The following is a 15,998-nucleotide window of genomic DNA, read 5'->3' as shown; positions in this document are numbered from 1 at the left end:
GCTTAGTTATGTACCACTCAATTTTAAAGGCCACTTATCTCACAAATGGATTCCGAAAGTTAAGAATTTATGGGAGCAACATCCTCCCTGATGTGCACTTCAGATCTCTTGTCTGCTCACACTTTGGATTCCTGACTAAAGGGGAAATTTTTGACTTTTGTTTCGCAACTGAAAATGAAACGTAATAAAGAAGTGGAAAATTACAGAAGACAAGACTGCTTGAAGTCAACACTCATAGAGAGCAAAGTCCCCAGTTTTGAGAATTCATCCAGAAATAAAACAAACACTAAGTACCATTGAGGTTTTCCTTGGCTTCCCACAGCATGTGCTTGAAAGCACCTCTTCTGCAATTTATTACAATAAGTTTGTTTTCATTAAAAACCAAACCATTGCTTGCTGAAACTTATGCTGCCTATCTATAGGAAACACCATTTCATTCAACTGAGGCTAAGCTATATAAAGTGACTAAGTTATGCAACAGCTGTCAACTTTTTCAGACCCAGAGCTCACTTTTAACCCAGACTTGTATTTGGGGATCCATTTCTTAATATTTTGCCATATAAGTGCATGGTGGTCATGATCCTGTTGTGACCTGCCCTGCCCCCTTTGGATCAAGCCATGATCCACCAGTTGAAGACCAGTGAGTTACAATTATGAATATAAATAAATTTTCAGAAGAGAAACCTTTCATATTAGGGCATGGAGGGCTAGTGGTTATGATCCTAAATATCAAATCCATTAGAAAAACAATCAGTCTCCTACTAATAAAAGGAAAGGCCAGAAACAATTACCTCTACTCCAAGCAAGCAAAACAAAACACACAATTGAACCAGGTTTTTTTGGGGGAGGGGCGGAATTCAACCAGCTTCCCGCTTTAGTTAATTACACAGTATTACCACATCAGTGTGTTGCACACTGTCTATAATGTAAATACATACTTTATGTGTTTTGTAAATGTTTGGCCTAACCATACGATATAATTAACTCTTACCTGGGTCATCTTGGCAAGATCCAGTGAAGGTCTTTGTTCCTTTACTTCTTCAGGCCGCCGTCGTTTAATTCCAACTTTCTTGTCATTAAGGACACATGGCTGGGACCGGCTTCGGGAAAGCCCATTGGAGCGCCTTGTCAGCTCTGGGGTTGAGGCAGGTGTGCTGCTGGCTGAGGGCAGGCAATATTCCGAAAAAGAAATCTGATCATGGGAGCAGGAGAGAGACCGCTGGATGTCAACCCTGCCACCTTCTACAGAGCCGTGGTCGCTGCCCCAGATATCACTCGCCTGCCCGTAAGTGGCTGACCTTCTCATTCCTTGGCATGGCTGACATCCTAATCTGTTGCTAAATGCAGACTGGTCGTAGGATGAGGAAAGAGTGTTTGACCTGGAAGGAAGGCTAAAGCTTGAACTTCTCTGCATGGTGGTGAATCCATTGGAATAGCGCTGGACACTTCCGCCACTGTAACACCGTCTCTTTTCTACAGGAGTCCAGACCTTTGATCCTATAGGCCTCCACGAAGCCCTACAGCTAGACATCTCATCAGAAAAAGAGAGCGACCTACACTGGCGTTTGCTGGGAGGTGCAGAGGGATTGCCATTGCGGTCACTGAGGCTGAGGTCTTTGATCAAGTTGGTCACTGCGCATGTGCTAGCTGCCTCTCTCTGCCATATGGCGTTTTCTTCACTTTTGTCAGGCAGGCAGTCCCAAATGCTGGTGCTTGGCTGATCGATCTGAAGGGGACATTTCCTACTGAGATCTCTCCATCTGTCATTTTCTAATTTGGAAATGATAAAATGATATACATTCATTAGCACCAATTAGCAATATGGTTCACCTGCCATATTTTTAAAAAAACACAACAAGAAAACCAACAATATATCTCATGGGATGCTTCGCTATAAACTAGTTAATTGTTAGAATTTGGCTTGACAAGTACTAATTGATTAAGGATGGAGGGACAAAGAAGCTAGTTATCTAAGGAACAGCAGCAGCAGAAAATATTGAAAAACAAGCGGCAGTGTGTTTTTTAAAAAACCTTAAACATAAAGGTTTAATGTGAATGCAAGAGTTTAAAGAGGGTCAAAAATCAAGACAGGCACAGTATTAAACATTGAAGTTGCTCAGCCTATATAAATTGATGTCAGATCTTTGTTCTGTGATGAACAGTAGCAGCACAGACATAATGTTCTCCATGGCTAAGAATGCCATCTTTTCAATAAGACCCACTTTCATCCAGGCACAGCTGCTGCTCTTTGAGCAGGTCTGCAGCAGTTTGACGATCTAGGCTGGCCGCTGAGTTATCTAGCAGCATTTTGGTGCTGCATTTTGTTCTATTTCCTCATAGGAAACAAACACAATTATATTTTGTTTCCATGCAAACATGAATAAAAGGACAAGCAGTTAAGTCATTTTGAATACACACTGGACTCAATGGCAACAATGAGGAAGAACTGAGTTGTTTTTTTAAACTGAAAGGGCACTGCAAGTCCAAAACACTTAGGTCGGAGATCAACATATGCTAGTTATTAGGTGTGTGTGTATGGATAAACTTATTTGCAAGGAAGAAAGCAAGCAAGACCATCTATCACAAAGGTAGTCATAATTTTATAACTTGGATTTGTAAACAGAAACATGTATTGAATATGTAACGATCACTGTAAAATTTTAATGTGATTATGCCCAAAATGATGAAGACCAGTAGAGCTAAATCTGGAAAAACAAACAGGCTATTCATTATAATAAGCCGCTAGGGTAATACAGCTCCACCAACAATGACTAAAATAATAAAATGGTTCCAGCAATATAATAATGTTTAAAGTCAAAAGTTTCATATTTAAGACCCCACACAGATGGATGTCCTGAACTGCATGCCCACCCCTTGTTGTCTTCTTCAACTAGCATTTACAGACGGGTGCCCACGCTACCCATCCATCAAAATGCTGAGATCTGGATTTGGATGCAGCTATCAGTTCTGTTTCCCCCTCACTCTAATGATCACAATGCAAAGCAAGAAATACACATTTAGCAATTACAGCTATGTTTAGATGTCACTTATTTTCCCACCATATTCACTGCAGCCAGCAGAGCATTCTCAGGTCAGGTCACCAGACAAAAGAAACAGAAATAGAAGCTAATTTTACTGGCACGCTGCCATGACCCTCAGGGTTCAGACATCACGTTTTACAACACAAAAAGCTTTGGTGAGTCCATACAAAAGGATACAGGATACCTGTCTCTTTCAACTTTATTTTTGCATGAGCAACTATAAATCTTTTAAAAGAGGCAAATCAAGCAGCACTCAATTTCTTTTACTCCTTTCCCCCTCTGCAAAGTTACCTGCTGACCACTCTACCATATGAATTCTGTTTAACTTCCCCACCATCATCCCCAGTCAGCTTGGGCTTCCAGAGACCCAAGGCTGGGGAAGGCTGGAGTAAAGCAAAGTAGCCAAGAGACCATATTGCTAACTCCACACACTTAGAGACTATATCTTACAAAAGGGCATGAGGCAACTTGGTCCTAAAATATAACGGAAGCACAATGCAGATCTTTCAGGATCTAGCAGAAGAAAAACCTTATTAAAAGGTAAAGGGACCCCTGACCATTAGGTCCAGTCATGCGACTCTGGGGTTGCGGCGCTCATCTCGCTTTATTGGCCAAGGGAGCCGGCGTACAGCTTCCGGGTCATGTGGCCAGCATGACTAAGCCGCTTTTGGCGAACCAGAGCAGCACACAGAAATGCCGTTTACCTTCCCGCCGGAGCGGTACCTATTTATCTACTTGCACTTTGATGTTCTTTCGAACTGCTAGGTGGGCAGGAGCAGGGACTGAGCAACAGGAGCTCACCCCGTCATGGGGATTCGAACTGCCAACCTTCTGATCGGCAAGCCCTAGGCTCTGTGGTTTAACCCACAGCGCCACCCACGTCCCTTATTACAGCTGTGCTAAACTGCTGTATGTGGAGGTTCCTCTCCTAACGTCTGGTCCCCTGACATAGGATGGTCTGGCAAACAACCAATCTGACTTGGAGGTTTCTAAGCAGAGGTTGGATGGCCACCTGTCATGTATGACCTAGTAGAGATTCTTGCATTGCAGGGAGGGTGGACTAGATTATGCTCAGGGGTACCTTCCAACTCTACAATTCTATTATTTGATATTAAAAATATTAAATAAATAAATATGAATATTTTGAATATCTGGAGGCACTGAGGGGTGTACGAGTATGTGCTTTACCTTTCACACAAACAATTTCTGGTGGCAATTTTGACTAAGACAGAGGTGATTAGGGTAAACAGTCCATGGGTATAGGATTGTGCTGTCAGCTCCATCACTAGATCCTCTTTCCATAAAATAAAAAAAAACCAAGGATGGCCCAATGGGCTTAGCAGAAGAAACCTAAGTGTCTTTTGAACCAGGTACATGCTTTGGTTTGTAAGCCTCAGCAACCTCTCCCTTTTGGGGGGGCAGAAATCCTCTTCTCCCGTTAAACGAAAAGATATTTGACATAAACATATTGCCTTTACTATTATGCACCGGATTCAAAGTAACTTGTGAATACAAGACTACATACTCATACAGTGATCCTTGCTCTGTAACTTCTGACTTCTGTTTTATCCATTGATCCAGTTATGGCAAAGAGAAAACAGAACAATTATTAGAATAGGGTGGGGGGTTTTTTGTTCTGAACAACGTATGAATATATGGTTTCCTCCCCACCCCCGGTAAGTGTTTCAGGTGAGTGGCAAAATGACACTGAAATAGTAACTACATAATAATTCACCATAGGCAGCTTATTCATTTCAGAATCTCATCTGCATCTGCTGTGGTTGACAGCTATCAAGGCTTGCCGACTTAAATGCGCCTGACACTAGCTTTGTTAAATAGCAAGCCACGAAAAAGCGGTGGAGAACAATGGGTTCTGTGCTATTATCTGAGACTGATGCTTCTTCTTTCTCTCTCTCAAGAGACAAAGGAAATCAAAAGATTGGAACTGAAACTGCTTATGCATGAAATATGGTTTAACCATATTTGAAAGCCCGCTTAACATCCTATTCAGCACAAGCCATAAATAAAAACTGAAATCATTTCACTTTGAGAACATTTCTGTTTTTAGAAACCAGTGTTGCTGGTTCTTACGGTCAAACCCAAGTCAATTTAATTGTCCACTGAAGGCAGCTCAAACTCAACATCCTAACAATTTGGATAAATGAAAGGGCTATTTCAGCGGGGGAATATGTACATGGTGGATTCAGAGCCTGGGGTGATGGATATTTTAATAAGGTGATTCTAACTATAAGTGTGTTTGTGTGTGCAAGCCAGCACACATACACTGTGGATATTTATTAGGAGAGTAGTCTGTGAAGCAATAAATGGTGACAATATAAGTGCCAAGAAAAAGAGATTACTCTTATCAGCAAACGATGTGAAAGTCCTCATCATTCTTGCTGCCCTCCGTCTGTAATCTAGGATGAGGGCAGGGAACAAGCCCTATGAGGGATGCATCTTCTAAATCATACCACTGTCCCCCAAGGTCTCCATTTTACTATTTAGAGATTTTTCACTCAAAATCTGAATACAACCCCTCCTCACTCAATCTCCATATGCTCCTCCCAGCTGTCTTTGCCAATGTTCTTGACTGCCACTATCCTTTACATCAGACACAATTTTCCTGTGTACAGTGTTGGCTGGCACTTGCTGTTGCTATTTAGATGCTTCCTTATGATGTCCAAAATTGACTTGTTTTCTTGCTTTAAAGGGATTATCTGCCTTATTACACAGCCATGCTGACATAATTACTGCAGCGGTGATGCAGCCAGAAGCTTACACAGAGGAACTCTATTAGGATGGCCAAGTGTCCTGCTTTACAGAAGACTGTCCTCTCTTTAAAATGCTGCCTGTTCCATGCACAGTCAAAAGCTTTAGAACCATAAGAAGGGAAGGCCGAGGCCTTGAAGTTGCCCATTGACTCTTTGCAGCTGGACACAGACAGATCACCTGGTCATAGTCTTCCCCACTACTTCTACTCTTATTTTTCATTTTCATTTTATCAATTTTCTTTGCAAAACGAAACAAAAAAGTAAAGATGCAGCATAAACTAATAAACAAGCATACAAGCTCTCAAGCAGGCAAAAATAAATAAGCAAATAAAGTATTATATGTAAAAACCAATATTTACTCTTTAAACTTGTTTCCAACAATACATATGGTTGCATATCATCTTGAGCCTTGTTGCACCAGTACATCTATTCTTCAGTAAATAAATTATCCCTTTGCCTGTGTTCTCTTAAATGCAGTGGTTGGTTTAACCATTATAGTATTCATTTATAAGCTTTTATCTAGACATACAAATTAGCATATGCAATTCTATGCAAACCGATGTTGTCTTTCATCTTAATTTTTGTTGATGTATATTCTCTTTGGGGACAATATGAAAGTGGCTACTCTAGACAGCTTGATCACACACCATTGACCCCACTGACCACACCTCCATGACCTGCTAGCCGCCCTGGCAAGTCTAATGGGCAACTGTTGCCACTGGTATCAGTTTAGCTTTTCGGCCTATACATTTTCAGTCTGCATTGGCAAGAAAACAACAATAACCTGAGCAGTTCACCTTAGAGGTCATCAGTGTTGTGGTTCTATAGTCTATTCAGGGAAAGCCAGTGGCTCACAGGCTAAGGATGCTTTTCTTACAAAACAAAATCAGGTGACACGATGCAATAGACTATTCACCCAGCCATAGCTGCACATGATAAAAACGGCAATATAAAAATGTCAGTAGTGTCCTTAAAATTGTTTCAGGGAAAATATCAGAATATTGTACTTTCATCACGTGTGTGCTTTAGCAAGAACATTACACCACAGGAAAACTGAGAAGGAATGCCACCTTTGGGGGATTCTAAGTTGGTCTTTCTATGAGAAACAAAGTTCATGTGCCCTTGAAGACATCTGGAAGGAAAATATACAGATAGAGAACCAAGAACTGGCAGGCCTTGGTTGGAATTAATGGCTAAATAGAGCAGAATACAGAGCTGATCACTAGCTGATGACCTAGTTTTATTAATTAGACCACTACTGCAAGAAAACTGGAACACTTCTAACAATGATTCAGCTAAAGCAGACACTGGCTAGTGTGAACTTTATAAACTCTGATGCTGATAGACAATACTGGTGTCACCATTGCAAACAAAATGTTCTTGCTTTTTTGAGCACTTGCGCTGCTAACCCAAGTGTGCTTTCTTTTTTTATTACTGTACTGCAATGTGCCTTAAATCAGGAAGTGACAGCACTCACTAATACAATATGAAATTAGAAAAGTGGAATTAAAACTATATTTGAAGATATATAAATAATGTCCTATATACACATAAATGTTTATTTCATTGAACTAAACTAAAAATTTTTTTAAAAAGATGTTCACTTGATAAACTGGTGATGTTTTGCACCAGCAGACTTTCTAATACAGAGATAACTGGAAGGATTGTCCATACTTTATTTGTACAGAACTACTGCTGATTACAATTCTGCAATTACTTCTCATCTTAATTTTTTCCAGGCCTCAGTTTCATAGACTGTGAACTCTCTGGAAATTTTGAAGCATCCGTTTTCAGTTACCAGAGCTTTCACCTGGGTGGTTGCAGTTGGCAAGCAAAATGGAGCCACCGAAAATAAAAAGGTAACAGGGACCTAAGGAAACCAGAAGTTGTGCTGGTTGTGCGAGTCTATCAGTCAAGTCTTCAGAGGAAAGGGAAAGATGGATCTGGCTTGTACAAACTCCTCTAACAGGTTCTAGTAAGGGTGAGGGTTGTGGGGATAAGTACCATGAGATTTAAAATCTCACAGTCTTGCACTACACAAGGATGTTTCAGGAAGGGAGCAAGGAGATGGGAGAGGGAGAGACACATTTTCTCCTTCCCAGTTTCCAAAGCTACTCCACCACTTGGAAATAAAGGACACAAGTTTCGGGCTCTCTCTCTCAGCAGACCTCACTTCCCAAATCTGCTCCAGGGGTTGATAGATTCTTCCCCAAAAAATGCTGGGGAGGGGGGAGGAAATCCTATTTTATCGTATGCAAGTACAGCACCCCTTTTGGGCTCCATGATCTCATGTGGGTTACATGGCTCACTTGGGAGCATGAGCGGGAAAATGTGCATCCCGGTTTTGCGACTCAAGATGTTGGAAGGTATGGAACAGTATGGAAGGGTGTTTTGAAAAAAGGAAAGTGTCGTGCATAGGATCAGACTTCATATATAAAGCTAGGGCAATGGCTTACGGGACAGGCCTTAATATTCTTGCTTACTATTCCTTAGCTGGCACAAGGCCTACTGAAGTACGGTAAATGCAGCTTTCCCCTGCAGAAAAGTTTGGGAGTTGGAGCCAGCCAAACATAGGTATTGGCAGATATTCCATTAGTAACAACTGCAGGTAGAGGTTGTTTTCCACTTGTGGCTGTGAATTTTAATTTTCTGTTGTGACTAAAGAACTATTTCAGAAGCTGGTTATGAAGGAGATGCACTATGCTGCTTGCTCAATAGGTGTTATGTTGATATTGTTCTATAACAGGTAGGGAACCTGTAACCTTTCACATATTGCGGGACTTGATAGCTTTCCGCAGGGCCTGCAAGACAGAGCTGTTCCACCAAGCCTGTGGTCAGGGCACAGCCTGACTCCCTCCTTTGGCAATCTTCACAGAACTCTACCCAATGGTTGCCATCAATTTGATTTGAAGTAATTTTTTAATGAAATGATTTTAAAATGTTGTCTTATTTTATTGTTGTTAGCCTCCCTGAGCCCGGCTTTGGCTGGGGAGGGCGGGATATAAATAAAATATTATTATTATTATTATTATTATTATTATTATTATTATTATTATTATTGGACTCTGGCTCTCATCAGCTTCAACCAGTATGGCCAGTGGTCAGACATGATGGGTGCTATAGTCCTGCACTCACTGGAGGGGCACAGACATAAAAACAAACATTATCAATGCCAGTTATACTTGAAAATAATTACATTTAAATTATAACAAATACTGTTAGAGCATAATAAAAACATAAGTTGTCAAATAAATAGGGCAAATAGGTCTATGATCTTTTTCTGTGACATAAAATATATAAAACAACATACTGCAGCAACTCAGCATCTTTATAGGCTTTGTGATATTTTGAAGTCTGGGTGGGGTTTGGGCATACAAATGGTTTGGATCACACAATACAGAGTTTTCTTTGCCAATATTTTATCATGATCTCTTGCACCTGCATTTAATTTACTTCCTTGTGTACTATTTGCCTGGTACGCCAAGAGTGTTAGGAAACCAGCAGTTTGTACTTTCCATTGCACACTCCATTTATGAAATATGTGGCTTCTCATTGTAGAATGAGTTTAATGGCAGTAATTAGCTGGCAGTGATGACACAGAAACCACTCGTGCTTTCCTGCTGCACCCAACACATACACACAAAGATTTTCAAAGATAAAGCATCTAGGTTGGAAAAAAAATGAAATGACAGCACAAAGTGTGCTTCATCAGAATAAAACATCACAGCAAGGTCTGTGGCTTACACACATGCATACTGGACCCAACATTTTGCTCCAAGATGAACAGGTTAATATTTTCCCCAAAGCCTTCTTTGTTTCTTAATCTTAAAAGCTAAAAAAGCCTTTTCCCAAAATTAAAAGGGTTTTTTTTTCTTAAGGAAATAAGTCCATGCATTCCTCTCCTCCCAACAATCCACTTATTTGTTTTAGATGGTATGGCATTGCTTCATCTAAAAATGAACTCAGTGCCACCGTGCTGAAGAAATGGAGCCAAAACAAGAGGGAGGAACCAGCAACATTACTGTGTGCCTGAAATCCTTTTGCACAAAGTTCCCATAAAAGCAAGATGGTTTGAGTCTTCTCCCCACTCTATCTCCTGCTCCAACACACACATGGTCTTTAGAAATACAGGTGCTAAACCTTCCTTCACTGATGTAAAACTGAAAAAAGTATATGGTTAAATTGGCCTGGACCTACCAGTCATGGCACTTGGTAAATGTGGAATACGCTTGGTTGCCAAGTTGTCCTTGGTAACACAAAAGGTACCGAAGTTATTTTTCCCTGTTCCCTAAGAAACAGAGTCCAAAATCATTCTGGACAGAGGTGACATTTCCTGTAATTCTTTGCGGTGGTGTTTTCCAAACATGCCCCAGCATGGCCAGATCACATCCTGGAAAACATTTGCTTTGAACTGACGCTTTGTGGCATTATTTAGCTGATTTTGGAATGATAGGAAAATGCCCTTTTCTATATCCAAAATGAGTGTGCAACTTCACTATGCATACCTGGGACAAAGAAAGTGCCTTCAAGTGCTTTTCGTGTGTGTTTGTGTATGAAAAAAGACAACAGGCCTAAGAAAGATCAAGGCCAGAAACTGGCACCTCTGCCCGATAAGGAATCACTCATCTGAAAATCTGCTTTGCTCATCAGACCTCCGCAGCTATTCCCTGAGGAGACTGGATAACCTGTACTTGGCACCACTTGAACAAACATCAAGATTAAGAAAGGGCTGAGGAGAGACTAGAGACGGCAGAGTCAGGGTGTGGCTACTCCCACACTCATACACGTCTGCTTCTGTCAAAAAAACAGGCAAGCATCCCCGATTCAGTCCTGCAGATGACACATTAAGATTTCACATCAGAGCTAGCTTACCAGCCAATGCAAAATGCAAGGGTCCCCTATCACACAGAATATTCAGGGAGAGTTGATGCAAAATGGGGTAGGGGGTTAACTTCTTTCTATAGATTAATTAGCCGAAAGAGCAAAGTGTAGTCAACAGGAATGGAATAAGAGCTTCACTCAAATTATTTCCTGTTATACGTACATAGCAATTAGTCATTTAGACAATCTGTTTTATGCGGACACTTGGCAACAGGAAGAGGTGAGGCATACAAGTCTGGAAACAACGTTGACAGATTGAAGAGCTTGAAATCCTGATTCGGGAGCCTCAGAGTTCCCTTTTGTTTCTTCAGAACTCTTATAGGGATTTATGTAAGGTGTGGACTCATAACTGTAGCCTCCATCTCACACTTCGTTTCCTAAGAGCACCACAGCCCACTTCACCTCAGAAAGGTTGCCTCAGAGACGACCACAGTGGTCACATTTAACAGGAATTCCCCTACACCTAAGCTGGTGTGAGGACGTGGAACATTTATCACCAAGCCCCACTGTTCTCTTGCAAACAAACCAGCAAACATTTATGCCCCACTTCCCCACAGAAATGCCAGAAGAGAGAAGCATCCCACAACCCACTTAGGCATAACAGGAAGGAAGCCCCTTCCCTCACCATCTGTTGCTGGTGTTATAGATCACAGGAGGCACACCTGTGGCCCTTGGTACGTTGCTGCCCTATTTAGTTATATTTTATTTAACCAATGTCCAATTACAATAAATGAAAGTTTGACAAAAGACCTCCGAGCTGCTTACAATGGACAGCATAAAATATTCATTTAAAATGCCACTAAGAAACAAGCGTTCAAAACTAGCTGCATAGATATATATATATAACAGAAAATAGAATCAGTAATTCTAAAACACTTGTCAAAATTGCATGCTAAGGTTCCGTGTCTCAGTAGGCTTGCTGAAAGAAAAAAAGGGGATTAGCAGGAGAGAAAAACAAGACAGTGGGGCCATCTGCCTAATATTAGTGGGCAGGAACTTCTGAAATATAGGTGCTGCCACACTAAAGGACCGATGTCTTGCAAGTGCAGAACACACATTTTGTGGAACTTGAAGAAGTGCCAGTTCCACAGATCCAAATGGTCAAATGGCTGCATATGGGCTGAGGCAATCCTTCAAGTAAACTGTCCCAAAGTGGTTCAGGGCTTTATACAGCAACAGTAACATGCTGAGTTTGGGCCCAGACTACAACTCCCATCATCCCCAACTAATGGCCATGCTGTCTGTGACTGATGGGAGTTGGAGCACCATCTTATACTGGAGAGGCACATCTGAAAGGCCGCAGGTCCCCCAGAGGCTGGTGCGGCAGGTGGTGCAAATGATATAGTAGAGCCCGCCACCCCTGGTTGGAGCAAAACCAGCAGTACAACAAAGGACACGGATTCCTCTCCAGCATTCCAGCACACTATCCACCTCCCATTGCTACTTTTGTACTTAGCACCTCCCAAGTGGAAAATTAGATGATCCATTTTGGAAGGAAGAGTGCAGCAAAATGTCCTTATTCCTAACTATCTATTAAGATAGCTCCAGCACAAGTCACGTAGCTCTCGTAACAAATGATGCTATTTATATTCTAAAACAATGATGCCAAAATCAAATCAGTGTAGATTTCCTTTTATTATATTTCTGAATTTTGCATCCAGCATTATTTTTCATCTCCCTCTCCTCTCTGTTTTATAAAGCTTTTAAAAATCAGTACAAGACAGAAAGTTCCTTTTCACAAAGGCAAAAAAGTGGGAGGAAATAATGCCAGCAAAATTATGTGTGTGCCTTAAAACAATCTCATTAAAGGTAGTTCAAATAGCTTTAAGTAGTAAGCAAATATTTTGCCCAGTTACTGATGTTTATTGAATCATGCCCACCAAACCTGAGGCAAAGCTGTTGAAGTGAAATTCTCAATGACTAATTCCAAATTAAATAGGGTTTTCAATTAACAAAAAGGTTGGGAGCAACCATTTTTACCTTTAGCTCTTGCTTAAGAAAATGCTAAACTACTGTGGTTGCTGGCTGCATTAAAAAAAATAAGAGTTGGAAGTGGGTTTGCAGTCCCACTGCTCAATGCAGGAAATATAGAGAATCCCAAGATATGGTTGTCTGCCTTCTGCTTGAAGACCACAGCAAGGGACAGAACACCAACTCTAGGAAATTGGTTCCATTGCTGAACTGCTCTTACTGCTTCGTTTAATAAAGAAGGAGCCAAGAAAGATCAAATGCTTATATTTCCATATTGTAAAGGGTTCAAGGTATAACCCAGAAAAATAAATTGTAACATGAAGAGCTAAAAGCTGTGTCTGTGCTCCCCATCAGCTGTCACTAGACACACACGCTGAAAATGAGGAGTGAATGAAACTTCCCTCGAACTGGCTCTATAACAATTTTATATTTTGATCCATAAACTGTTGCATGTTTGTTGAAACAGTGCCTGCCAATTCTACTGGTTTCCTAATAAAGCACGTGTCTGACCTATAAGAAGTGGGAGATGCATCCAAATTCTGCCATTACAGCAGAAAATTGTCAAATATTTGGCTTTGTGTTTTATTTTTACCATCACAGCTAGAGGCATTGCTTGGATTTAGCATCTCAGCCAGACATCAAAATCCCTTTGGCCATGTCGACTGTAGATCTAGTGTATTTGAGGCAGAACTGAGAGGAGATCAATGAACATTACCAGTTACATTGTCTATGAGAAAAGTAGCAGATACCACAGAAGACGGGCTTCTGTTTTGGCCCAGTTCTAATTGAAGTTAAAGATTATTACAGTGGTACCTCGGGTTAAGAACTTAATTCGTTCTGGAGGTCCATTCTTAACCTGAAACTGTTCTTAACCTGAGGTACCAGTTTAGCTAATGGGGCCTCCCACTGCCGCTTCGCCGCCGGAGCACGATTTGTGTTCTCATCTTGAAGCAAAGTTCTTAACCCAAGGTACTATTTCTGGGTTAGCGGAGTCTGTAACCTGAAGCGTCTGTAACCTGAAGCATCTGTAACCCAAGGTACCACTGTATATCTTTGTCTTGGGCATGTGGCTTTTGCATTTTGAGTTCAGCAAACTCTCCCACCTAGCTGTCAAACCTCAGAAATAGATGCTGCCTTTATAGGGACTCTTCCTTAAGAATTGTGCATCATAACTCTGAGCATCAAGTTGCCCCCAAGTTACCAATGCTCCTTTAGTAAAACAACAGAATAAATTCGTGAAGGAAGGCCTTTTTTTACCACTATTAATACTGAACATTCGCAATACAAAATCCTAAAGCTAGCCAAATTCCACTACTGACATGAATGGACCAACTCTGGGAAAGGCAGCTTGAGAACAGCAGCCAATATTTTCCTTTTAATCTCTAAGAGAGGAATTAGGGTGCAGCATTGCATTAAATATTTGCTTCAATTCCTCCTTTGGCTACAGAACATATTTTTTAAAAGCAAAAAACCCATAGTTTTACTGCCTAAACATTATGTTGAACCAGCTTCTCTTTGTGACCCTCCCACCCACTACATTTGTATCCCTTTTGACTGGAGAAATATAATATTGGCTGTCTGGGTGGATAAAAGAAATATTCTGTTCCATAACAGCAACGATTTATTTGCACATGATTCAAGGGCTACTCAAGCAAGGCATACAAAATTGTTCTTGCTCAAGGCTGAATTTATAGCAATACGCTTTTCATCTTCTATGCTTTTTCCTGCAAAACAAAAATCACGAACAGTATTCTTTTACACTCTTCTCTTGGCGGTAATTATACCAATTTCAACATTTTTTAAACTCAGAGGATTCTTGCCCTTTAAGAAAAGGGGGGGGGGAATGATCTAGGGCACTGTGACTTGACAAATATTTGATGAAGACTGATGTTTTTTAATAGTGTATCAAGTGGTATCTGAGGCCTTTTCAGATATCTGCATTAACAATAGTTAACCAGGAAACTGCCTATTTACTTGAGAGCAAGCTCCATTGAGCTTAGCAGCACATACAACGGAGTAAAAATGCATATGATTAAGCAGGAATTAGTTTTTTTATTGTTTTCCCCTACAAAACTGGTTTTCTCCTTAGCAAAACCTTTCCTTGGCACAGTGTTGTGATGATGGAGAGACAGCAAATTAATGCAAATGAGCAATATGTATACAAATACTTTTTCTCCAAATATAACTGTGTTATGATAAATAAGAGTGTGTGTGTGTGTGTGAGAGAGAGAGAGAGAGAGAGAGAGAGAGAGAGAGAGAGAGATTGCCAGTGAATGCTACTAGGAAATATACACACACATTTTCTCCAAATAAAGCTGATAAAAGTTGTTTCCACCACTTTTTTTAAGGGACACGCTTCAGTAATTGTCATCAAGCAATGCTAGTGTGAAAGTGACAGAAGGATTGAAATAAAACAAAGCCTGAAAGGGGAAACAGCCCCTTTTCAGACAAACTGGAAGCCTAAGAAAGCTAATGATAGTACTCTAATAGAAACACAATATTAAATGAACGCCAATAACTTGGTTAGGGTTATAAAGCCCAAAAGCAACTAAAATAGCTGCAGAAAGAGGAAAGCCCAAAGCATATTATTTTTTTTAATTCAAAAAAATGGCCAAAAAAATCTCAAATATTTCAATCAAACTCAAATGTGTGAAGTTTTCATAGATTTATCAATGTTTTTTTTAATAGGGAACGTGAGAACATAATAGGAATATAGGAAGATATGGCATCAGCACACTTGAGACCAAAGTCTTATTTATATGTGGGGCGAATGCATGTGGGCTTAAAATGGATATACGAACCCACACCCAACATCCATACAGTTCCACTTCAGTTTTTCGTGTATTCATCTTGTATGTCTAAAGAAGAATTCTAAGCGTGTTTGGTCGACCACACTCAAAATCCCTCCTCAGGCTTTGTGCTGAATAGTGCTAAAGAGGTTCTACAAAAGTGTCTGGTTTCACTAGCCTTCTCTTTAAAGCAAGTTGACATAACTGGCAGGGCCAAAAGTAAAGTTTTCCCATGACTTATAAAGCAGTAGATATAAGCCACCCTTTTCCATTTGCTTCAGTCCATGCTCTGGGCAAAGATGGCCTGTCACAGAACTTATCCTGTTATCATTCCAATGCTAGACTTGCACAACAGCTTCTCAAGGTCATTGTTGCATCTTCTATGGATATGCCAGCTTTATCTATATCTCTCCCCCACCCAGTCTCTGCTGAAATCCAAACAGACAATTAGTTCTCGCAACATCCTGCCTCTATTAGACTGGTTGGGCACAGATGAATGGTGGGAGGAACCAGCTGGGGAACCCCCAAGGGAAGAAGGCTCAAAA

General features: G+C 40.7%; 1 protein-coding gene across 5 annotated transcripts in view; it reads right to left on the bottom strand.

Annotated features, from left to right (window-relative positions):
* Positions 1–15,998, bottom strand: part of FAM53B (family with sequence similarity 53 member B) — a 113,368-nt gene that overhangs the window by 57,869 nt on the left and 39,501 nt on the right. For all 5 annotated transcript variants that reach the window (XM_081863752.1, XM_081863751.1, XM_081863755.1 and 2 more), the window contains exon 5: positions 992–1,770. In XM_081863752.1, coding sequence (XP_081719878.1) covers positions 992–1,770 — 779 coding nt within the window. The remainder of the gene's footprint in view (positions 1–991; positions 1,771–15,998) is intronic.

Source organism: Podarcis erhardii (genome assembly GCF_964252035.2).
Source record: "Podarcis erhardii genome assembly, chromosome: 5".
Lineage (NCBI taxonomy): Eukaryota > Metazoa > Chordata > Lepidosauria > Squamata > Lacertidae > Podarcis > Podarcis erhardii.
Note: the sequence above shows the minus strand (reverse complement) of the source record. Positions and strands in the feature narration are given on the sequence as shown.